This window comes from Triturus cristatus, chromosome 3_2 (assembly GCF_964204655.1).
Source record: "Triturus cristatus chromosome 3_2, aTriCri1.1, whole genome shotgun sequence".
NCBI classification, from domain to species: domain Eukaryota; kingdom Metazoa; phylum Chordata; class Amphibia; order Caudata; family Salamandridae; genus Triturus; species Triturus cristatus.
Window position 1 is genome coordinate 285,563,245 of NC_140584.1, and position 26,236 is coordinate 285,589,480.

Below are 26,236 nucleotides of genomic sequence, written 5' to 3' on the forward strand. Positions count from 1 at the left end.
TTTAATGATTGGTTAAAAACAGCCACTCAGAATTCCGTACCACAGAAAAGAGCATCTTTCAAAAGGAAATCACCTTCACAACCCTGGTACTCGGAAGCCTTAAAAACACAAAAACAGACCTGCAGAAGAGCAGAGAAAAAGTGGAGATCGCAATATGACTCCAAATTAAAGGTAGACTATAAAAATCAACTGGCCACATATAAAAATATGATAATCGCAGAAAAAAGCAAATTCTTTGTACACAAAATAAATGAATCCAAGAATTCGAGCAAAGATTTGTTCGGAGTAGTCAAGAAACTTGCCAAATTCGAAAATAATAATCCAGAGGATATTTCATCTGACTTCTGCAATACTTTAGGCAATTTCTTCGTAAACAAAGTGTCCTCAGTATATGAACTATTTAAAAACAATCAGACAGACCAAATAACCCAAACCCCTACAAACAACTCAAAACTAGACAACCAACCTAGTGGCACCCTATCATTTTTCTGGTCCTTACCTACAGTGGAACAAATCATTAAGGAAATAACAACAACCAACTCAGGTAGTCCCTCAGACCCATGTCCACCGAAGATATGGCAAATATGCTCAGAACAAATAGGACCAGCACTTCAAAAATTGTTTGAAGTAATTCTGAACACTGGCATATTTCCAAATGATTGGAAAACCATTTCAATCAGGCCATTATTGAAAAAACCGCATCTGGACAGCGAAGTACACAGCAATTACAGACCCATAGCTAGGATTCCTTTCGCCGCAAAAGTGCTGGAGAAATTGCTGAACAAACAGTTCTCAAGGTACTTACTGGACAATAATTGGCTCAACCACTCGCAATTCGGTTTCCGTGAAGGGCATGGAACGGAAACGGCCCTTCTCACGGCCACCGAGGAACTTAGAAGTATACTAGACAAAGGGGAAAAGGCCGCCTTGGTGCTATTGGATCTCTCGGCGGCCTTCGACACGGTCAGCCACGAGATACTAATAAAACGCATTAGAGAAGTCGGAGCTAGCGACCATGCGTGCAGTCTCATCTTATCCTATCTCAAGGACAGAAAATTCACAGTTGAATTAGGAGAAGCAAAGTCAGACTCCTTTAAAGTACCTTGTGGTGTCCCACAGGGCTCCTCATTGAGCCCAACACTTTTTAACTTATATGTTGCCTCCCTTGCTGAAGTAATAAGAGAAAATGGCTTTACACCTATATCCTATGCCGACGATACACAGATTGTCATCTCCATAGGCAAAGACACTAAAGTAACAGCCAAAAAATTCCAATTATGTATGCTAAAAGTTAGTCAATGGATGCAACAAAATTGCCTCAAACTCAACGGAGAAAAGAGTGAGGTATTGATTCTAGGAGGTAACGCTGACATTTGGTCCCCAGAGTGGTGGTGTCCTGAACTGGGAACCAGACCAGAACCCTCAGAGAAAGCCAAAAACTTGGGATTCATGATAGATACCAAATTAACTTACGAAGCCCAAGTAAACAAACTAGCTTCATCTTTCTGGCTGATATTAAAAATGATAAGAAAAATACTCCCATATTTGCCTCTAGACACGCGTAGAACGGTAGTGACAGCCCTTGCACTGTCTCGACTGGACTACGGTAACGCATTATATGCGGGAGCCAGAATAAAAATTATAGAAAAAATGCAGCGTCTCCAGAATGCAGCGGCACGACTAATACTGGAAATTCCAAAGTTCCAGCCTATTAGCCATAAACTAGAGTCTCTCCATTGGCTACCTGTGGCCAAGAGAGTCAAGTTCAAATCACTGTGTTTAACCTACAAGGCACTGCAGGGTAAAGGCCCCCACTTCCTGAAAACATACCTGAAACATTACGAACCTTCAAGGCTTCTCAGATCCGGTCAAAAGAAACTGATAGCAATACCCAAGTTTAAACGATCAAACTGGGGAGGAAGAAGTTTCCTCGTTCACTCAGCACGGACATGGAACTTACTACCGTTTGATGTAAAAAACAGCCAAACTCTAGAGATATTTAGAAAGAAAATCAAGACTTGGCTTTTCACCGCATAAAATACACTAATGTCAGACCTACATCGGAACCGGACAATTCTAAGCGCCAAGACACCTACGGGCATTCGTGCGCTTTATAAATAGACAAATCAAATCAAATCAAATCAAACATATTTCCAGTGGCCCCGGCTATCACCCGGCCTGGTCAGTGGCCAAAAGTCTTCTTGTACTACTGATAAGGGACACATTAAATGAACCAGCAGTAGCAGCACCCTGAGTACTGCTAGTTAGGCAATGCAAACCACACTGGCGACAAAGTGTTGCGTATGTGCCAGTTGTTTTCGTCATTTTTCCAAGGTATTTTAAAATGTTGCTCAGATTTTTGATGATTTTAATCAGGAGGACTTTTTCCGTCTCAGAGAACTTCAAAATGGATTTTCTGCACTATCTCTCCATCAGGGGCAGAGTGTTTTCTTTCTGATAAGAAATTATTTTTCTATATACAGTCTTCAGTTCTTGCCTGGGCAGTTTTTTAGAACTGCTTATCGCTGGAGATAAGAATCAATCGAAGCAACGGTGCCTTATGCTTGCAGGATTTTAGGCCCTATCGCAAAACCAAAAATTCCAAAACATAGGCTGTAAAAATACAGGCCATACAGAAATATCTACTTGCAGTGATATTGTCCACTCAAACATTCTCACATCCAGCCAGACCCTCTTCCTGCCCTCCCAGCAGGTGAGATGACTGTTCTGACCCCAGTTCTTGCGAGTTCGAGACTGGTGGAGAATGGCTAGATTAGTTGCATGTAAGTATATTTGCAGGTAGATGTTTGTCAGTGTTTTTTATTTTTACATTGTATATTTTCGAGTCTATACAGTTGCAGGTATATTTTCACATACTACCACATTGTAGAGCACTTGGTTTGCGCGAGGTCATATTCTGCGGCTGGAATATCTATAGCAGAATTTGATTCATCATTTCAAAAGGATCTGGGTGTCACTGTTTTGTCATTCCTAGTTGGACTAACTGTGCCTTCCTTTTCGTGCCTGGTGGTGTTTGTGCTTTATTGTTGCCATCATCACCCTCGCTATTATTATAGTTGTCAATAAAGACAATTGTACTTGTATAGTAGGAACCAAGCGAAGAGGATACTAACGCACTTCGCCGCATGCGGTACTCCGCGCAGCGTAGCGGAGTGTTGTGGGTCCATTTCGCGGAGTTCCGCGGTGCGGAACCTGGCAATCTCCGCCCAGGCCTTTTAGCTAAGGTGTGAGCAGGATGAAAAGCTGACTTCTGGATTACACAGCGCCTTCTGTTCCACCACTGAAGGACACACCGCCCTGCCAGGGTACACCAGTGCTGACAGGCAGCATCCACGGCTGCTTTAGTGCTGGGGTCCCACACAGCTCTTCTCTGACAGTGCTACCCAGCCTGGGCTAGTCTGTAGTGACACACAGGTAGGTTTGCCTATGCACCTCAGTCACTCATATCCTATATAAAAGAGAGGTGCAGACACGGCTTTTGTGGTGCACACACTGTACCACTTCTCTCTGAGCTCTTACCTCAACTGCACTTAAAACGGACAGGAAGCAAGTTCTGGGGATGCCCACAAGGGCAGCACTGATCCTTCTGTGCAGATCGGACGGGGGCAGGAAGCACGGGTCTGGCCTAGACTGCGGGGCGGGCAGGAAGCACAGATCTGTCTTTGACCGTGTGCAGGGTTGAGACGCACAGGGCTGCCCTGCGAGCTGGTCCAGAAGGGCCCGTGCATGTCGTAGCTGTCAAACCAGGGCCGCGTGCTACTGCCCGCCCATCAGCTGACATTAGACTGCCCGTCTTCATTCCGACCTACAAGTGGAGTGACCTACTTACTGTAGTATCCCGGGGTGGGCGTGGTAAAGGGAGGGGCGTCTGCCACACAGGATACCGGCACAGAACAAACAAGCGAGAGCAGCCAGGGACTCTAGCCACCCCCGCCCCCACGTATGGCCCCACCGCTCCCTAGTGTACTGTGCACATAGTCGCCTCCGCCGTGCTATGCTGTGTAGCTGTCTGCTCCACGCACGTGCACGCACACGGGCGCCGCGCGCGCACTCACAGGTATTAGCCAATGATGAATTATTATTATTCAGTTGATATTTAGCGAACATCTCGTTCGAGCTGACGTGAGACCACTTTTAAGGATGCTTGAAACAGGTTACGTGTGCATGAGCCCCCTTGTCGGCGGCACGCAAGGCCAATTTGCACACATGGGCCACTTTTGAGATATCAAATTCACTAATGGGGACCCACTTTTATTTTGGTGCCCAGGACTTTTTTCTGTCCCAGACCGACCCTGGAGGTAACGGGGAGTCGATTAATCATTGCATGCGGTCTGTGATATCTTAGAAACACACACTTCCTTGGCTCAGCCTTTATACGACGCTGTGTGCAGGTGTGCGCAAAGAACTAATGGACGCCCTGATGCTGCTGAGTGATGGACAGTTATCCACCAAAGCCGCGCTGACATTGGATATGACTGCCCCCTCTCGGGCCTCTGGGCTTTATAAACTAAACAGCCCAGATATGCAGGGCCACGGGGGCCGCTCACATGTTTACAGGAGAGGGTGCCCTGTCCACGGTGCTGAACCCCGCGGACGAAAGCTAAGCCGAAGCAATAAGACACAGGACGCTGAGGCAACCATTGCTGCATTCAGCCCATCCCAGCTGCCTCCGGCTCTCTTTGCTCTCACACGATAAATACCCCCCGGCCTGTCCCAGGTCCACCTGATTTATGTCACAGATTTTTTCCACCGATACTACTCGAGGGCCGCCCGTGCTTTTTCCAACCGTTCTCGGAAGCGCTTGCGTATGTTACCCCTAAACGCCAAGACAGGGTTTACCTCATACCATGGTCCGAGAGAATACAAAGTGTAATCTCCCGGGATGTAGGATTTGTCTCCCAACAGATTAAAGGTCCTTCTAGATTTGCATCTGCGCCTTCTGTGTAGCATCTGCTCCCGAGTCTCCCGTCCTCATGGCGCCCTGTTCCATTCTGTGAGCCTTGAAGCGCCCAGGCGCTGTGGATAATCTGTTCCTGGCTTACACGAGCTCACAGACGGCATGCGAGTTTCTTGGCGCTTTTTACAGTAGTCGAATATGAATTTGCTCCTGTTTATGAGCCCCCCCCCCTTGTGCTGCCACGGTCTGCGACCCTCATTCCACACGGGTCAGTGTCGTCACTCTTCGTGCCAGTGCCCTCGCACCTGAGGGGTCAGAGCCTTTGCCCTCGCACCTCAGGGGTCAGAGCCTTTGCCCTCGCACCTCAGGGTTCAGAGCCTTTGCCCTCGCACCTCAGGGGTCAGAGCCTTTGCACTCACACCTCAGGGGTCAGAGCCTTTGCCCTCGCGCCTCTTGGGTCTGGGCCGTCTCTTTACCTGGGAATGGTCCTGAGGTCCTCGCTCCTCAAGGGCAGGTCCCTCAGTCTTCAAAGGCCAGGGCGCTCACTCCACGCGTGGCATTGCCATCACTCTTGGTGTCGGTGCCCTCACTCCTCGTGGGTGGAGATCCTCACTTCCGATGGATCCGGGCCATCGCCCTTCAGTGCCCTCACTCCTTATAGGTTACGGTCCCCAATTCTCAAGGGTCAGAGCCCTCATTTTTCAAGAGACAGTGCCCTCAGTCTCCGTAGATCAGTTGCCCTACTCCTTAAGGTTCACGGCACTCACTTCTCGTGGCTCAGGCCCTCAGTCTCCTGTCTCAGGACTCTTGGGTCTGATGATGTGTCAGGGCCCTAGCCCCTCATGGGGCCCGGCCCTCAGTTATGATGTGTCGTGGACCTCAGTCTTGAGGAGTCAGAGTCCAGGCTCCTCATGGCGCAGCTCCCTCAGACCTTCTGTGTCAGGGCCCTAGCCCCTCATGGGCCCCGGCCCTCAGTTATGACGTGTCGTGGACCTCAGTCTTGAGGAGTCAGAGTCCAGGCTCCTCATGGTACAGCTCCCTCAGATCTTCTGTGTCAGGGCCTTCAGTCCTCAGATGTCAGGGCCCTCAGACTTTCATCACCTGAGCTTTCACCCCACATGGGCCAGGGCATCACCCTGACACTGCACTATCCCCCCACCTCACCACTCCCGCCGTCCTTCACCCTGTCACTGTACTGCCTTTCACCCCTACTGCTGCGCACACTGCCATTCCCCCACCACTACACTGCCGTCCATCAAAAACTTTCCATCGACTTCTATCAGTGCACTGTCCCTCCCCCCTCTCTCCTGCTTCATCATTTCCTCTCTAATTCCTAAATCCCAACTGTTCCTCCCCTGCACCCTTCCTCACCACTCCCTTTCCTGCAGCACCTCGAGCACTGCATTGCCTCTCCGCCCTACTGCTTGCCATCCTGTTTCACCAGTACCACTACCCTTGTAGGTTATGCACAGACCTATGCAAGAGGTGCATTAGCACAGCGATGCACCCTACTGTGCTTTGTTGCTGGTTACTCTGCGTGGTGATCCTGGACAAGCGCCCCTAGACACAAGAGACACTTGTGCGTTTATCCAATGCCCCCCATCGCTGACAACCGAGAGTTCAGAGGCTGTGCCCGATGCCCCACATTCAACATGTATAAATCTCAGGCCCTCGGCCCATTCTGCGGCAAAACTCGTGCAAGGCCTACATAGTGTGAACTGTAGGAGGTAAAGCTCCCCGAAACCAACAATTAAATAATAAAGCACTACAAACCGCGTGTCATGCTATGACCAAAGAGTTACTGACCAACTATGACTTCAAAGATGTAGTTACAAAACCTAAACCTTGACACAGAAAAGGGGCAAGGTGAAAGGAGGTGCAAGAAACCAAAAGAGAAGACTGGGAGCGGGGTAAAAACAGAGGTGACGCGACCAGGGCAAAGAGGGAGCTCTCCACCACTCAAAGGGCCTTATAGCCATAAGCCTGAACACTCCCCCACACTTTCTGTCATAACAGGTTGGAGCACTTCTATCCTCTGCCGCCTAGAAGCAGAACTATGGGAGCCATGGAGACCAGAAGTAAGAGGGCGATGCAATACATGTCAGCTCTGGAGGGTGCAGTGGGAAAGGCGACTTGCCTGGTTCACCCTACCCGCGCTGCATCTGGCGGCGACCCCGCCTGCACCAGTGAACAAACACATACATAACCCAAATATTGGAGTGGAGAAGATTTGGAGGGGCGATTGTTATTATATGGTTTCTAATGTTGGGCGATGATGCTGGGTGGGGTTGACGAGCGAGTATGCTGCGTGTTAATTTCAGTGTGTGATAGCAGCTTGTGATGCCGGGTGTTTATCTAAGGTTGATGGTGGGTTGGGACACGAGAAGCTAATCACAGATGGGGTGGAGCTGGGTGGTGATGTTGGGTGATGTTTAGTGGTGATGCGTGTGGGTAACTGAGGTGCTGATTTCAGGTGGTATCTAAGGAAGATGCCGAGAGGTGATGTTGGGTAAAGAGACCAAGGGATGCTGGTGGATGGGATTGTCGTTGATAAATGATGGTGATGTGGGTGGGTGGGTGAAGTGCTAATGTGAGGGGCTATGTTGGAAGATGATACTTGTCAAGATCAGGTTTGTGATGGGGTTGCTGGTCGCTAATTCCCAGGAACTATGCTGGGTGGGAATGTCTGGTACCTCAGTCCATCAGTCTCACTCGCTTTTCTTTCACCCCAGGACTGACTGCACACATTGAAGTGGTGAGAGTTGTCTACGACCCCAAAATCATCAGCTTTGAAGACCTTCTCAAACTTTTCTGGGAGAGCCATGACCCAACTCAAGGTAAGCAACACAAAACGTGTCTCTACGTGTGTGTGCATGGGTCCTAGCTCTACTGCGGACACAAAGTGTGACAGCGGCAACATGTTCTCATTTATCGAGACCTCCTCCTTCGATGTGCAGACCGTTCAATAACAAGAGCCCTGGCGACTTGCCCATTTTGGGTTGGGAAAGCTGTGAGGTTCTACCTTCATCCGTGGAGTATGTAGTGTATGCCTGTAAAGCAGTTTGAATTTCTAGGAATCCTCCCAAAAGGGAGAAAATAGCAGATCTGACGGGGATCACCTCACTCTCAGATCTGCCAATGTTTGCCTCAAGGAAAGTGGGCAGCGGCTTGGGCCATTATAAATGAATGAACAACCACGACTGAGCGCAATAAAAACATACACCCAGTTTACCTGCAGGAAACACCACTCTCTTCAGTATGTGGACAACATCCTTCATCACACTAACTACAGAGAGGAAAGGTAGGCTACGTAACTACCTACAAGAGGGACACTATGGCCCTGATTCACACAGGGCCGCCGTACTTGTGGCGGGGCTCCGCAGTTGTGGGGGAGTCTCTGCACCCGGGGCGGAATCTCCACAATGAGAATTCTCATGGCGGCCCCTCCGTCACGAGTGAGGAGGCCCTTTGTAAATCAGGCCCTATACCCAGGCTACGTTCATTACGTACATGTATCGACTATATACGTTCCTGTATATCGGTGAATGAAGTCTGCTAAAAATGAAAGACAGACCCAAGTATAGTGCCAGTGCTCTGACCGCTCAGCGTGCTCTCTGGAAAGGTACCCGAACGGTGGGACGAGCGGGTGTACTTGCTGACGTGTGGTGGAGTGTGCTGTAAGTACTTACAATCCATAGCGGAAGAAGTGATGAAGACGTAGGGCAGTGCACTAGGATGGAAACACGCAGGACAGTTACACATGGATACTTGGAACTCACACTAAAGATGTTATGCGCGGTAGAGGCGACAAAAGAAGTTCTAAGCACTGAGTCACCGGCACCCCATTGCTGGGGCTAGGCAGAACATATGTTCACCTGCAGTGTTTAAAAAAAACATTAAAACAGTCCCAACCTAAAACTTCTTCCAGGGTTGGGTGAGCTTGAACAATCTACAGGTTGCTAATGGACCCAACTATAAACATGTTGGCAATTTGTCTCTTGGGCAAATTTCTCCTATTTGGACCCTTTCTATGGGTGAATGCCCAGTGCATCTCTCTCTCGCCTGTTCTTCGTGCCAGCCCCTCATCTAACTTCTATTGGTCTGTTACCAATTTCCGCATAACTTTCAAGGTCAAGATGTGCTTGAAATATCCTACACAGGACCTCATTTAATGGGTTTGACCATCAATTATTCGGTGAGTTTACAAAGAAACTATAAATCAGCTTAAATTGCGAAGTGAAATGTCTCATGAAGGTCATGTAAGGTCATGTAAAACAGGCTGTGGTTGAAGGCAGTGGATGATTAAGGGGCATAGCAGCAAGGGCCTGCGATAATTATCGCTCAGCGCTCTTAGCACGAGGATAATTATCGCAGGCTAACGCTGGATTCTATCGTGGAGATAGCGTGCTATCAGCAACGCTTATCTCCCAAGCGATATAAATACATGCGTTAGCCACAAAACAGTGCGATTATCGCTGGAAATCCAGCGATAATCGCATTGCGACCGGCGATTCCTTGCTGATAGGGCAGGGTGGATTTAGCCATGTAATCCACCTCCCATTGGATTACATGACTAAGTCAGAATAAAAGCAGGCGTAAGGAAAGTAGCGATAACCGTGGTTAGTGCTACTTTTCTTATCGCTCTGCATGTTAGCGTACACCTTGATAACTGGAGAAATGTCGGTTAGCGACATTTCTCCAGTTATTTTGGGGAGGAAAGCCCACTTTGCATCTCATTAGAGATGGAAAGCTGGGCGTTCAGGAAACAGGCGCTAAGGCATGGATTCACGCGTTAGCGTGTCCATGCTGATAGGGCGATAAAATGATCGCTGCTTTTCGTCCGAAATTGGACCCTAAAGCGGCGATAATTTTATCGCATCGCCTTGCTGATATGCCGATAAATTCCTTCATTTCCAGGCATCGCAGCGGGCTTCGCCCGTTATAACAGTGCTGCACAAAATCACGGAGTTTTCTTTTTTTAGACTGCACATAGTTCGCATGAGAATATCAAGTGTATTTTACATAAATATTGTGTTTGCATCAAAAATCTGTAGTTTGCAAAAATTTAAGACATTCTATTCATAATAAAAAAAGAACGCAATTGACCTCAGAATTCAAAACCGGGTGGAAAAAAAGGTTGCAAGTGTGACACAAGTATCCCATCTCTACCATGTCTCAAATATATATTCTCCAGAAGGGGCAAACACCAGTCGCTTTAAATTATTATGCAACGGTGTAAGCACTGTTAGTGAAATAACATAACAAACTAGAGGCCCTGCAATGCCTCTATGCAAGATTATACTTGTGGTAATAACTACACCCAAACTTACACTTGAGCTGGCCCTGGCATGTGGACAGTTTGTGTCGGGTAGGATTAATTTCTTGTTAAGAATTCTTCCAGTGCTGCCCTCAATTTGGGAGCCATGTAAGGTCCTTGAAAGTGACTCCGTTTTCATTGTTTGCGCTTTACAAATTTATTACAGTTTTCTGCTACCGAAAAACTGAAACACCCAATCAATCAATCAGGCATTTGTTAAGCGCGACTACTCACCCGTAAGGGTCTCAAGGCGCCGGAGGGGAGGGGGTGGTTTAGCAGGCTCCAGTCCATCAAGGGGGGGTCTGTAGAAGAGCCAGGTTTTGAGGTTTCTTGCGAAGATGGGGAGCGATGTTGTCTGTCTGAGGTGGAGCGGCAGGGCACTTCAGGCTCGGGCTGCGAGGAAGGAGAAGGAGCGGCCTCCCAATCTGGTCTTTCTGGTGCGGGGGGCCACAGCGTAGCAGAGCTGGGCAGATCATAGGGTCCTCTGGGGTGCGTGGAATTTGAGTCAGCTGTTCAGGTATGCTGGTCTGGTGTCGTGGAGGGCCTTGTGGGCGTGGGTGAGCATCTTGAAGGTGACTCTAGCTTCGACGGGGAGCCAGTGGAGTGTGCGCAGGTGCTGGGAGATGTGGCAGTGTCTTGGCAGGTTGAGGACCAGTCTTGTGGCGGCGTTCTGGATGTTCTGTAGCTTGCGGGTGAGGTTTTTGTTTATTCCGGCGTAGAGTGCGTTGCCGTAGTCGAGTCTGCTGGTGACCAGGGCGTGAGTGACAGTCTTTCTATGTTCGAGGGGGATCCATTTAAAGGCCTTACATAGGAGGCTGAGGGTGTGGAAGCAGGAGGACGAGAAGGAGTTGATCTGGCGTTCCATTCTGAGCTCGTAGTCCAGGATGATTCCCAGGTTGCGTGTGTGGTCCGTGGGGGTGGGCGGGTTTCCGAAGGCGGGGGGCCACCAGGTGTTGTTCCATGCATCGGGGTTTGGGCCCATGATGACTACTTCTGTTTTGTTGGTATTTAGTTGTAGGCAGCTGTTTTTCATCCATTTGGCGACGGCTTCCATGCCTTCTCGAAAATTGTGTCTGGCGGTATTGGGTTCCTTGGATAGGGAGAGGATGATTTGGGTGTCGTCTGCGTATGACACAATGTTGAGTCCGTAGGTTCTGACGATGGGGGCGAGCGGAGCCATGTAGACGTTGAAGAGTGTAGGGCTGAGGGAGGACCCCCGGGGGCTCCGCAGGTGATAGGTGTAGGGTCGGAGAGGAAAGGGGGGAGTCTGACCCTCTGCGTTCTGCCAGAGAGGAAGGAGCAGATCCAGTTGAAGGCCTTGTCTTGGATCCCTGCGTCGTGGTGTCTGCGTATTAGGGTGCGGTGAGAGACTGTGTCGAACGTCGCTGAGGGGTCGGGGAAGATGAGGGTTGCTGTTTCTCCTTTGTCCAGTATGGTGCGGATGTCGTCTGTTGCAGCGAGGAGGGCGGGTTCCGTACTGTGGTTTTACTGAAGCCGGATTGGGAGGAGTCGAGGATGTTGTGCTCTTCGATGAATGTGGCGAGTTGGCTGTTGATGGCTTTCTCGATGACTTTTGCAGGGAACAGGAGCAGGGAGATAGGTCTGTAGTTTCTGCGGTTGGTGGCGTCTGCCAAGGGTTTCTTCAGGAGAGGGTTGACCTCGGCGTGTTTCCAGTCGTCGGGGAACGTGGCGGTTGCCAGGGAGCGTTTGATGGTGTGGCAGAGCATGGGTGCGATGGTGTCGGCCGCTCTGTTGAAAATGTGGTGGGGGCAGGTGTCCGTGGGGGCCCCGGAGTGGATTGACTTCATCGTCTTCAGTGTGTCTTCAGTGGTGAGGGCTGTCCAGTTGTCGATCGCTGACTTCATGGTGTCGGGATGGTTGGTGAGGGTTCAGTGTGTTGGTTGTCTTCGTCAAAGTTGTCGTAGACAAACATAAGAAGCTCGCAATTTGCGTTAACTTGATCGAAACTTTTCCTTTATTTAGTTTAGTACTTTTAAAAAGTACAGACAAGAGCCGCAGGTGACAGAGCCACCACCACCATATATGCACTTTCCTCACTGTTTGTTGGACTGGAGTTAGAATAGAAAATATGACCCCCATCCTCTTTCATCTCCCCAAAGTACACACGTTCTCCAATGTTTGTTAAACTAGGGTTAGAAACAGCAAATCTGAACCATGCCCCCCCCCCCCCCCAATATAAGCAATTTTCTTTGTGTTTGATGCACTGGAGTTAGAATAGTAAATCCCCTCATAACCCCATATACACCTTCCACAATGTTTCTTAGCTTGAAGTAGGAGAGTAAATCTGACCCTCCATGTATGCACCTGATGGATTGGTTAGTACATCTGACCCCTTATTCCCACCAACCAAATGTTTGCGCTATCCACAATGTTTGTTAGAATGCGGTTATAATATTACATTTGTTCCTCCGTCCATGTATGTACTTTGCCCAATGTTTGTTGGACAGGAATTAGAATACTAAATCCCCACCCCTCAAAGTGACTCCTGCAGTGGTTGTAGTTTCCCCAACATTTGTCAGAATGGAGTTAGACTAGTAACTGTAATCCCCACAATACATATACTTTCAATACTGTTTGCTGTACTGGAAATGTACGCATTGTTCATTGCTCGGACTGGAGATAGAAGAGAATACCCGCACCTCCCCCCACCTCCACCTCTCACATATACACTTACCCCAATGTTTATTGAACTCAAGTTAGTATAGTACATATGACCATGTTAAATGTATGCCCTTGCCCAATTTATGTTAAACTGTAGTTAGAAAGGTAAATCTACCCTCCCAACAATGTAAGCATTTTCCCCAATATATGTAGTAGTGTATTTAGAATAATGTCTTTTTATTGTTTTTTATCTGTTTATTTTTAATGATCTTCGCCTGGAGGTAGGTTACTTACTACATGTTATATTGCCCCAAAAATTTTTATTTTTGTATCGTATTTAATTTAAATGTGTATTTTTTAATTGTTTTCTTTCTCTTTTGCTATTTTATTAGTATTTTAAAAATAATACGTTTTTGTTACATACTTTCAAACTAATTCATAGTGGCTTAATAAGTGTAAAATATGTTTAAGAATTAATAAGTATAGAGGTTTAACTTGTGTTTTATTATTTAATGTAAATTATTAATATATGTTTTAATTTAAGGGAGATTTTATCTATAAAATAAATATATTTTATTTATAATATAAGCTGTTGTTAGTTAATAATTATTTTAAAAGTTACATCTGATTTAACAACTGTTTTAGTTAACAAATTCATGTTTATATAATTTTTATGTTAAAAACATCTGTAAATATATTACATTTTGTAAAATAATTTAACTTTTATTTGAAAAAGCTATATTTTTAATTACAATTAGATACATATACTTAACAATAAAGTGTTGACATTTTGGGCCATGTTATTTTGGTGCTCTAAGTTTTTAGACCTTCTAGTATACATATATAAAGTTGATTTTTTTTTGTCAATGTTTTAGCAACAATATTTTTACACTACCACTTTAGAGTTTTGTGTTTGTTATCAAGGGGTCCTTTCTCCTTTTAAGTATAGGGTAATAGAGTAAGCACCAGTGGCTTGAACAGCAGGCCTAAAATAAAGTTGCCTCCAAGAGCTCCTCTATTGGAGCCTTCCTGACCCAACAATGGACACCTGTCAGGGTGAGGAGAAGACACCATGGTGATGCACGTCACCACTGTGCGTGAGGGTCTCACGTCCGAACAATGAATAGATTATCCGTCACCGTGTGTACCATCACCATAACCTTTTATGCTGTATGTGAATAAAGGAGAATATGTCTTTTAAACCTTTATTGGATTGCCTCCCAGTCCTCTTTTGGTTTGTTTATAAGTTCTTTAGAGATTTTGAAGTTGATACCTTTTCAAAACATATTTTTAAGATGTTGATTTACAGGGGCTCATTTTCAGTGCACAGGAATCCCCAGTGATCCCGGTAACAGTTCCACTGGAAATTGTACAGTCCTTGGAAGCACCGGGAACCTGTCATAATCCCTCCAGGGATTTCAGTGGCTGAAAGCAGCCAAAATCTCAAGAGAACTGTATGTGAGAAGGAGGAGTTGGTGAGGGAACTGGACCTAGAATTAGTGATATTCCTGATAATTTGTGATTTCTCTGGAGATTATCAGGGCCCAACTTGCAACCACTGTTAATTCTGCACCACCTGAATTAACAGGACCTCTGGTATCATGTTGGGTGAGAAAAGAAAACTGTGAAAAAGAGAACACAGTCTGTGTGATGTGTAGTTATAGTTGAGGCAGGAAGCAAGCATTATAAAACTATTTTCTCTCCCAGGAACAATACATCTTACATCTTTTGACTGCGAAATTTCCGTCTGGAAATAGCTTCACCTCTGGTCCATAGTTAATACCAGCCTTGTCTGTACTATCAATTTGATCCTATGCACTGCTTATTAGGTCTCATGACTACACCTCAAAGCATTTATCTTTATGCACCATATGTATTGTGCAGTACAGCATCTCTGATGCAAAATGCTCATGTACTCAATAAAGACAAAACAGCACTGGCATAGGATTTCAGGGCACCTGGTAAAATGACATCTTGCCAATTAAGTGCTCCCACCTTTCCTGGCTCCATTTTTAGGGCCATTTTTTTCAATCTGGCATCCTTTTGTGTGTGCTGGTACCGTAAGGCATATGTCTAAAGTTCACTTACTGTTGCGCCAGCGCAAACTATGAAATACATAAGGCCTATTTCTTTGGTTTGTCTTGCACAGTAGCCCCCACACATGCTGATTTACTGACATAAGGTGCAAACTAGACCTGGTTGAAGTTTAAATTATGCCAGCATAATTTCGTAAATGACATGCTATGCGAAATTCCTGAACCTAGGCCGTTATGTCACATGATCCAGTGCTTAATTTGTAAAAGAATTAGTGCCAGGCCAAAAGTTTTGCTCAGAAGCCTGTGACTGACACTAGTGAATGTTCGCATTCTGACTGCTAAGGCTGCACAGTCCTGATTCCACCTCACCCGCCTTTAATCTAACAGACACTCACTGCTTCTTTATCTAACTCTTGTAGGTTCCTCCTTTATCACTGTTTTCCCTCTTTCTATTCCTTCTTTTTTCTTTCCTCTTTTTCTGTTAGTTGTTCTGGGTCAAAGTCTGATGAGGGAAAATAAGTGTTGTCCCCAAAAATGAGTGCCGGTGGGCCCCACCCGCAGCCACCAACTCAAATTAAACACTGGCCCCAACACATAATGAGTTGGAAACATGAACCTCAAATGCATAAGTCGCAGTAGAAATATACCAAATATGCACCGGAACAGTACGCGTGTGGCTTTTATTTCGATTTTAATGCGAAAATGTGCCTTTGCTTCAAAAGCTGGAACAAGGACCTATTTCCTGCTAAAATATAGCGCTAACTGATGGATTTGCACTGCGTAAAATCAAGCGTATTTCTACCGAAATCTCATGTAATTCAGTGCTTAATTTGAGCCTGTGGTTTCTGGTGCTCAGCACCGGCACTTAATCATCAACACGGGTGCTTGAGCACCAGTTAAGTACAAATTCAGTTTTGGTGGGCACAGGGAGAGTAAGGGATATAGCCGATGTCGAGACTTGAATCTGGTTCCCCAGCTCCGAAATCGCCAGCTCTGGCCATTATGCCACATTTCCCTTCCCACTTGTAGAATTTGTTGGATATCTGTTAGGCAGAGCTAACAGGAGAAATGGGCAGGTCGAAGCTAACTCCTGAGGAGAGCCCCGGCACTTCTTTTTTTTTACAAATTAACGACTTATGTAATTATATCAAAGCAAATTACGAGAATTTTACACACACCGAGTACAAAGCAGGAGGGTTTGGAAGCTTGCAGCATTCTCAAGAGAGATATATTTCTTCCATCTCCTTAGGCCGGCCAAATAGTTGAAATATTTATGGGAAGTCACAGAAAGGTATCCCTATCATCTCCATTTTTCTGAACTTTATCACAAAGTTTAGGGTGATTCATGCTTTGCATTTCAAAAAGCTCGTTCACTATCTAGGCAAGTTTGATGTATTATCTTATGGGTGGCCGCTGAAGTTGTGAAGACAACTTTAGTAGGTTTGTGCTTCAATTTTTAGTAGGAAGAAGCTATTGTGGCTCAACATTTCTGGACACGCTCCAGCTTTTTTTTGCCCAGAATTTTATATAGCGCAAACTTGACCCGAAGGTATCAGGTATCAGAGCGCTTTACATGAGCGCCAGTTGCGTTACATAAGGACACATTCATTTTTGTTAGGCACTGGGAGATTAAGTGATTTACCCAGAATCCCAGGATGTTGAGCGTCTCGAACCAGGTTCCCCAGATTTGAGGTTGATCGCCCTAGATGTTAGGCCACATCCTCTCCCCAGCTTTGCACATCCGGACAAAGACTAACCCAATCCTGACTAAATGTTGTCTAGATTCCTTAATAATAAGAGCTGGCTTTTTCCCTGCACAGAGAAGAGAGTGAGAACTTGTGAAAGTAAAAATATCATTGAGGGATTTAGGGTTGTGGTGGTGAAGGGTCAGACTGTGTGACAACTCACCTCTTCATATAGTAGAAGGCATTGGGATTTAGGCCATACTATTAATATGTGATGAATCCCAGCACAGAAGCCGGCAACCTAGACTGAAGGACCACAGAGGACAGCAAGCATTGGCAACAGCTGAGCTGTCAAGCTAGGGTATAAAAGGAGTGAACGGTATTGCACACTGTTTGCAGCTCACAAAATAATAAATAGATTAAATTACTTGTGCTTCACTCATGGGGACATGGAGACATTGAGGCCAGAGAGACAATGACACTGGGACAGAGAGAGGACAGAGAGACACAAATGCTAGGGCATGGGAGAAGGAGAGAAACTGGCAAGGAAAACACTGACACAGGAGATGTAGCTGATACGCAAGGGCCTTTTGTCAAAATGACAAGGGTTTATCGAAAGACATAACACGCCACACAACCAAACAACAGACACAACGGGATAGCCAACACCCACCAGATGATAGCCTGCTTAAGACACTGTCAACAGTGTCAACTGCAATGGAAACAGCAAACGACACCTTCTACAAAAACAAAAAAAAATGTGTAGGATATCATTGTGTTGTATGGGTTGGTGGTTTCCCAGCCTTAAATGTTGCAAAAATCATGGGCTTAGTGATCAGTGGTGCAGCTAGTGCAGTGGCACCGGGTACCAGAGGTGTGAGAGGGCCGAGCCTGCCCTGAAGTAGATGCAGTTAATTTAAAGTCCATTCAATCCATTTTTTTCTTAACATAGAGGCTGCCTGGGGTGTGCCTGTGTGTTTCGTCTTTGTAGAAGGTGGGTGGTTTCGGGAGAGTTAAGGGTAAAGGGAAAATGGAAAAAAGAAAAAAGAAAAAAGAAAAGAATGAAAGTAAAAGGGAGAGTAAAAGATAGAAAAGTAGAGGAAACAGTAACCGAAAGGGAGAGGTGGATAATTTTGAATGAGAAAAGGATAAGAAAAAACAAGAGCAAGGGGCCAGAAATAAAGAGGGCAAATGCTGAGAGCAAAGAGTGGGTGAGAGAGATGGAGAAAGATGATAAGAGATAGAATGGAAGGAAGCAGATGAGGGGGGGGGAGAGAGATGGCTAAGAGACGGGTAAACGGAGGCTCTTGGAGGCCTTTAAACAGATAGGCAGCTAGGGATAGAGCGGCAGGTGCATTATCACCAGGTTATAGGGGTGTGAGTGGCCCAATGCCTTCCCAGTTATGTCTGTATTTTAATAAAGACCCAAGTAGGTCTGTAGGGGGAGGCCCATGCTTGTATTACGGCCTGTGACACACAAACGTCGTCAACAGTGAAAATATACATATATTCAATGTCTGCGGAGAGCTGACAGCCATCGCCCGCACCCCCACTCTCGCCCTACTAAATATGTCTCCCCGCTTCAAAAATAGGGATCTACCATCCGCGTCCCCAGTAAGAGAAGGGAGAGAAGTGATAAAGTATAGTACCGTCTGTTCTTTGTAGGTACGCTCCGGTGCCCTCCTAGTATTGATAGCTAGGTGGGGTATGGGGGCGTGGGGTTGGGGGTAGTCTGAGATCTCTGTTTCCAAAGGAGCGTCGTGTGTATTTGACGCCCCCATTAGAATGGTATGGTCCATATGGGTATTGCCCCCCTTCTCCACGACAGTGATTAATATTGCTGTCATCACGTGCGGTTTTAATCACAGATATACAGCGCCCACCTGCCTCGGGCGGCGCTAATCTGCATACATTAACCCCGAGGCCTGGCACTCATTAGGATCGAGAAAATAATGAGGGTTATTGGAGGGGGGAGGTGACCAAGACGATGGGGGCGCGTGCTGCTCAAGTGAAAAACAAGACGAGAGTAATAACGTCGGATTACCTGACAATATTGTTGCAAATCCATTAAAGACTGCAATATAATATAACAGTCAGACATTGTCACCACAGGAAAATTGCACTGATGGGCGCCCTCCACAGAACATTGTGCTAGTCGGCCAGACATCCCACCGTCCTAAGAGGTTAGTAAATAGTTCAGTCTTCTGTCCCCAACTCTTGCGTCATAAAGGCAAGCACTTCCGGCTCGACGAATGACGTCCAACTATTTAACACGACCATTCGTGTCCTAATGCAATTAAACGCAGTGTCCAGCCTTTACGTCACACGACGAGCACCGCACAGTCTTGTGGCTAGTCGAGACCATACCTGAAATACGTCATCATATGACGACTCAGACAGTTCTGCAGGGAAGCCTAGAACTGTGTGGAAAACCCTACCGCTGTGTCGGCATAAGTGGCAGTTCTAGGGAACCGTGATAGCAGTGCTGGCTATTGTGCAAAATGTACAACACTCAAATTTAACGATTGCTCTCCGATGCACCAAGTCCGGAGCAATTTACATACACACGGCAATACTGTGGATTTGGCACGCGTTGTCTATATCGTGCAAATGTGTCAAATCCGTGATGTTTCCATGACAATGCGGTTGAATTATATTTTCCTCACCTGTCAGCCCCTTAACGGGAGATGAAGGAGGCTGAGGGGTGGGTAGGCATGGTGCTTCCGGTCGATGCAAATAATACCTTGTAATTCATTCATCTGGGAGTGGAAATAACAAACGGTACTAACACCTAGCTCCAAGGTCGTAGTTTCAGCAGTGTAGGTCGTGAATGAGAAAACGCTGAGTCAGCCCGGGTGGAATTCGAACCTGCAACCGCACGTTTTTTTTTACCACTCCTCTTTTTGCCTGTGCTCTTGCACTATAATTTGCACACATCGTGGTCACATGTCTATGTCGATTTATGTTTTTATTTCCAATTCGACGCTAATTTCGTTGTGTTTAGAGCCGAGAAACGTCAGCATCTATACACAAAATGATAAATGTTTAGGTTAAGCTTGCTGCTAAACTGCTTTAAAATCGACGGCCACTAAAGCTAGATTAGGAAGCAATAGAAATGAGGGGGAGGTTGGATTTGACCCCCACCGCGGTGCACGTGCGAGGGCTTCCAAACATCTCAGCGGGCTCCGCCCCTGCGAGTGCCGCTGGCAGAGAGCACACCCTCCATCTGCAGAGATGAGCCTTCTGCTACCCCCTGCACACCCCTCCCCCTCACACATATACCCCTGTGCAATTTGTAACGCACCACGGAGCGTAATGTCGCAGTCTGTCAGATTTAAAGAGGCAGCGCACATTTTGTGGAAGCCAGCCCGCCAAATGCTCCCCCTCACCGTTCACTCCTTATTGCCACGCCAAGGGAACAGAGAGGGAACATAGTCCCATTATTGGCGACACACCCCACCCACACCACAACAGAGTATGCATGCATAAATAAATACACAACACAACTTTAGTTTGGGAAAAATATTGCTGCAGGTTTATTCCATACAAAAGTATGCAAATATGGTGGGTTATCTTACGGGCGATGCAAGGGCAGGCAGCTGTACCAACCTATGCCGCCCTGCCCGCCTGATGAGCCAAGCACTGTGGAGGATCCAATCAGCGCTACCCTTATGGGGGTGATCCCCTTACTGGATCATGTGACACATTGGTCCCTTATTACTCACGCCCCTTTCAGGGCGGAGCGTAGCAAGGCAAGCCCCCGGTTGTTCAGGCCTACAACCGCCCGAAGGACTAATGGGGCGCCAACGTAATTATTCCAGGCCTCTTCCCTGAGGCTCCTGGGATTTGGCTCTGGCACCCCTATTATGCTCTTGCAGAGGTACCCTTCTGTACCCCAGAGGTACCCTCCCCACCTCCTCGGAATGCCAGACGTGACGTGCCTGTCGCATCTGGTAAGGGGACTCCTCCTAGAGTCCCACATTAGCAGTGGGGTTGGGGAAATGCCCAAATGGCACTAATGGGGCCGCCCGTCTAGGGTGGCCCCCTGCGGGGGCCGCGGTTAGCCGTATAACTGTGACTAGCGCACAGAAAACACAACTTCCTGCACTATGTCAGGTCTTCGGCAACATAAACAGGCCGCACAGTGCCAGGCCGACGAAACAAGCTCCATTCATAAACACGCCTATGATTGTAAACCAAACCAGGTCTGTATGCTCAGCACCAGGCCTTTTTGCCCAGGACTTCTAAAACAAGACTAGACCTAATTGGTCAGGACCAGGTCTTCAGAAACACGACCAGGCCTACATGTATGGTACAAGGTCTGTATGCCAAGGAATCAGGCCTACGTGCACATCACAAGCCATATATGACTAGGAACCAGCCCAGGAACCAAACCTACATGCACATCACAAGGCCTGTATGCCCAGGAAGCAGGCCAGTGTACACATCTCAGGGCCTGTATTCCCGGAAAGAGTGCATACATGCACACCACAAGGCCTCTATACTTAGGAACTAGGCCTACATGTACATCACAAGACCTGTATGTCTGGAATTAGGTATACAAGCAGGGAACATGGCTGTCTCGCACAAAACTGAGCCTGCTTTAATGTCTATTGTCTATAAGTGCATAAAATTATATCAAACAAAAATACAACTATCACAACATCACAAAGAGCTCAAACACCTAAAGTAATCTAGATCCATGGGCATTGCCAATGCTTGTTTTAGCATAGTTTCACATGTAATATGAATTCTCCGTGGAAAGCCTTGCTGCTTGAAACAAGAAACCAAGCACGAGTCAGGAATACCTTACAGAAAAGGTTCCCTGTTACTGGGAGTCAGATTAGACTGACCAGGAGCTCAGAGTTTACATCAAGACTGAGACCTCAGTCCATAACAGATTAGCAATTGCGATCCTACACTAATGCAGTGGCTTACACCCTGTAACTGTACTGACCCAGAGGGCCAGTAATAAAAATAAGTCCCCAAAAATGAAAAGCTACCTGGGTAACACATTCAAGTTATAATCAAACATGCTCTCATGTGCCCATCGCTCCTTCATCAGTAGAAGGCCAGAAGTGCCAGGCTGCATAGGCCCACTGCACTGCTCTAGGCAAGGGCTAGAGGGACACTCCTGGATAACTCATGGTAAGTACCAGCTGACCTTTGTCTAACCCAGGATTTATGTAGTTCTATCAATTCATATTTCACCCTATTGCCCCCCACTAATACTAATACCACAATATTCAGAGGTCATTCATCTGATTTCAGTTTTTTTTATTTATTTTATTTTATTTAGTGCATTTTTATAAAGCGCGGACATTACCCAAAGGTGTCAGAGCGCTGTACAATAGAGCTAGTTACGTTACAAGAGAAAAGTGGTACAGAATATAACATTACATAGACTAAAAAAAGAAGGGTACACAAACACAAAGTCCAATACAGCACACAGGGGCGAGGAATGTACAGGAAACAATAAAAATTTACAACGAAGAGCGAACTTGCAAGAGGGGCCTGAGAATAAAGGGTGCACAAACACAAAATCCAACACAGCACGCAGGGGTGAGGGATGCACAGCAAAAAATACAAATTTACAATGAAGAGCGAACTTCCAAGAGGGGCCGGAGTATGAAAGTATTAGTTCTGAAAGTGTCTTTGGAAGAGAAGAGTTTTGAGTTCATATTGGCTGCATAATAACTGCCTCACCCACTTACAGTCACTTAAGGCAGATCTGCTACATCTCATGCCCATCGCTCAGTACTGTTCCCGCCCACATCAAAGAGCCGCCCGTCACCAACGGAAGAGGCGTAGAGTAACTTAATAGATCTGCCGCATCCTGCTGGTCAACAGAGGACTTTAATTTAATCCACTCCTGCTGGTCCCAACTAGTTACACACTAAGACCACTTCTTGATTTCTCAAAATAACAATCTGATATGGGATGATCGTAACTAAGTCTATCCCAGAAAGACCTCCTCACCATTTCTTCCTCCAACCTATGCCTGCTCAGGGTGATACATTTTAAACAAAATATCTCAGAATGCACAGCCCAGTGCAGTAACAACAAAGCAGACTATGGCCTTAATACCATAAATCGCCCTACCAAGCTGTTCAAAGCTTCCATCTTACTGAAACCATAAACTGCGCGACAGTCCCTCGCTCTTCTTTATCCATCACACTTCTAAGCACTATGGCCTATAACATAATCGCCACACCTCTGTGGTCATCACACATACATGGAAACACTACCCAGATAGGATCTCAAACAAAGGCGAACCCTTTTAACCACACACCTTACACCGTGTAGCATGCAACTCATGCCACTCATGCAGGCAAGCGCTTCAGTTACCCACACAGGGGTAGTAACCACTAAAAAGATGTTGCAATAGACTATGAGCACAGGTCTGGCTGCCACACACATGAAGGATCTTAGAAGCAGGGTAGGATTCTCACCATGCTTCCCCTGCACAGAGTAGCTGACTCATCGGCAGCGACTTTGAGTTAGCCTAAGGGGCTAGAAATGCAACTAAATACGTCATAGGGGCACCAAAGACTCCTAAGTGAGATTTGATATTCCTTGTCTCGTTTTTCAGTGTTTTTTGCACATTTTAGGGGAATTTATTTTTCATGGAACTGAGACCTAACAAGCAGATTAGGGGTTCCTCTTTACGGTCTTGAAGAATTGTCTTTGACAATTGCTGGGCTGCCAGGGCATAGAACGTGTTGACTGATAGGTGGAACCACGGGCCCATTTGGTTCACCATTATGCATTAATCTTGGCACAGACGTATGCCTGGAATAAGAGATTAATGAATAGGGATTGCCGTAGCCACATTTAACTGATTAACCACCCAGTCTACCACCCCATTCTTAATTCCTAACAAAGGATACCATCCGTCACTGTTAAAATTGTTAGGCAGGGAGAACAAAAGATCTCCAGGAAAGAGCCCTTTTGCCGGGTCCCCTGGATACTGCAGCGCCCACCACGCGAGGAGCACCGCTCAATGATGAAGCATGCCATTCCAGTCGATGAGGACTGTTCCATACTTTTAAGGAAACCCCTCATGATCACATACTTTCATTCCACTGTCTTGAGCTGAGACTCGGTGGTTCTGTGGAACAGCACACTGACTAGAATTTTTCAAGTTTGCCACACGCAGGACCAAGCTGACAAAATTCAGGGCCTTTATACATAGATCCGGACCTGATTATACAGTAAATGCATATTCCAGGGCTTGAGACACTGCCGAATGCTAGGGTTGCCAAAAACCAAATCTGCCTAGCCTTAGTTTCATCTATTGCCTCTTTCTTCCACCACTCTACAATTTATTTCCCTTTATCCAACCTAGCAGATTCTTTTCATCCCTGCTTTCTTAGTTTTTTACATTTTTTCTATAATTTATTTCTCCCCCTTATGCTGAGCCAAGGTGTGAAGGTGGCATTGAAGAAGACATCTTGAGGAACAGATATGTATCATCCTCATACTGGGAGCGGAGATTGATCTTGTTTGGGTACGATCATTCCTGGTGGCTCCCCTTATAACACTGATGTGATTATTGAGCCTTACGAGAATACATATTTCAATTGGAGTGAGGTGGATTAAGGAGGTACAGTTGTGCCTACTGTTATCCATTGGAAAGGAGTAATGCACACCATTTAAGGACGCAGTCAAAGATTATAGTAAACAAAGTGTGTTGGTCAACAGTGTTACAGGCCATCTAGAAATCAAGGGGAACCAGAAGGCATGGGTCATCTTCACGATGTCAAGGACATCATCGACTACTTGTAAGGTCGCGGTTTCAGTGCTGCAGTAATGGCAGGAGCCTGGTTGTTCGTTGTGCAGTTTATTGGGATTTTCAGGACCTTGCCAAGTAAGGGAAAGAGATTGATGGGATGGTCATTTACAAGGTTATTGCAGACCTGTTGGTGGTTCTCTAGCTGTGGAAATAATTAGTGCATTTTACGGTGGATTGAAACAATCTGTGCAGGAGGAGATGCTGACAATACCTAGGTGTGGAGAGGCGGTGGCATAGAATAGAGATTTGATGATGGATGATTGGGTTATGTCATTGCTTTAGGATACTGGTTTAAGATAGCAGAAAATGCAGATTAGGTCACCATTGGTGAGAGGCATTAGGGATGGCCAAGGTGCAACATGGAGTGTGGGAGGGTTGGTCAAAGAGTAGGTGAGGTTGATGTTTTTGTGTTTTCAATTATTTTCAATTATAGTGTAGAAGTTGTTGATGCTGCTTGCTTATTTGACAGAGTGCATTTGCAATACAATTATTGACAAGAAAACTGTGCATGGCAGAGCGCGTCTTATAGTTACATTAGGGCACGAGTTACAGTTTCTTGAGATAACTATAACTGCTGCATTTCATTGTTTTTATGTATGTAAAATCAGAACATAACTATAACGTCACTGTGACCTTTGTTTTTTTTGTCTGTGTGTGTATATATATATATATATATATATATATATATATATATATATATATATATATATATATATACATACATATATATATATACATATACATATATATTATCTACTGGCGGTCGCCAGTAGATAGTTATAGTTAGGACCGTGTTTCCATAGGAAATCTCAAAATTCTATTTTGAATAACTTTGGCGCCGGTTGACGAATCTTCGCGAAATTTTCAAAACTAATGGGGCGCTCCGCTCAGCTCCTACCCTGAAAGTCTCAGGGGGATTCGTCAAGCGGGGGCCGAGAAAAAAGGGGTTCCCAAAACACGTTTTCCCCATGCATTTTCCCATAGGACCTTTAGTCGAAGGTACAGCCCGAACGGCTGAACAGAATTACTTGAAATTTAGCAGAGAGGTAGTCCTCAGGTCAGGGATGTGCCTTTTGTATATATGGAGTCAATCTGTTCAGTAGTTCCTGAGAAAATTGTAGTTAAAAGCACATACATATCTATAGCCGCGCACCGTGCGCGCACCGTGCGCGCACTCTTACGTGCACGAGCGTAATTCTGATTGGTAGTTACATGTCAGTCAACGTTCGAATCGGTCGAAATCAGGAAGTGTCGGCCGCCATTTTGTTTGTTTTCAGTGCGAGAGTGGAAAAGGAAGGTGGCGAACGTGAAAAGGGGGCAGGGTAGAGAGGTCCTGACCCCCTAGCCTTTGTCAGGGGGTCCCTGAAGGACCCCGAAGGCAGAAAAAAACCTTTACATTTAAAAAAAAAAATCGCGGGGGTGCGCGCACGGTGAAAAACCATAAAAAAAAAAAAAATTATACGTAGTTTATTGTAAAATAAATATATAAAAAAAAGAATAATACATACATAACTTAGCATTTAAAAAACCGTACAAATTCACTGAAAAAACCATAGGTTTCACACACGTTATAGTTAGGAATTAGCATTTAAAAAACCTTGCAAATTCACTTAAAAAACCTTTTCACACAAGTTATAGTTAGGTGGATATTTCACTCGTAAAAAACCAATGAAATTCCCCCGTTATAGTTGATTCAGATAACTATAACTCGTGCGACCACCACTCTATCACAAGGATGATGTCATCAGTGATGTCAAGAGTGATGCAACTGACCATGTCATGAGTGATGTAATATGTCACGTCATGAGCAGAGGATTGCGGGCGCGCGAGTTATAGTTATCTGAATTAACTATAACGGGGGAA

At 45.9% G+C, this 26,236-nt stretch overlaps 1 protein-coding gene across 1 annotated transcript in view; it reads left to right on the forward strand.

Moving 5' to 3' along the window:
• The window catches only part of LOC146857161 (uncharacterized), a 237,786-nt gene that overhangs the window by 171,348 nt on the left and 40,202 nt on the right, over window positions 1–26,236 (forward strand). The window contains exon 4 of the mRNA XM_085647650.1: window positions 7,651–7,755. Coding sequence (XP_085503776.1) covers window positions 7,651–7,755 — 105 coding nt within the window. The remainder of the gene's footprint in view (window positions 1–7,650; window positions 7,756–26,236) is intronic.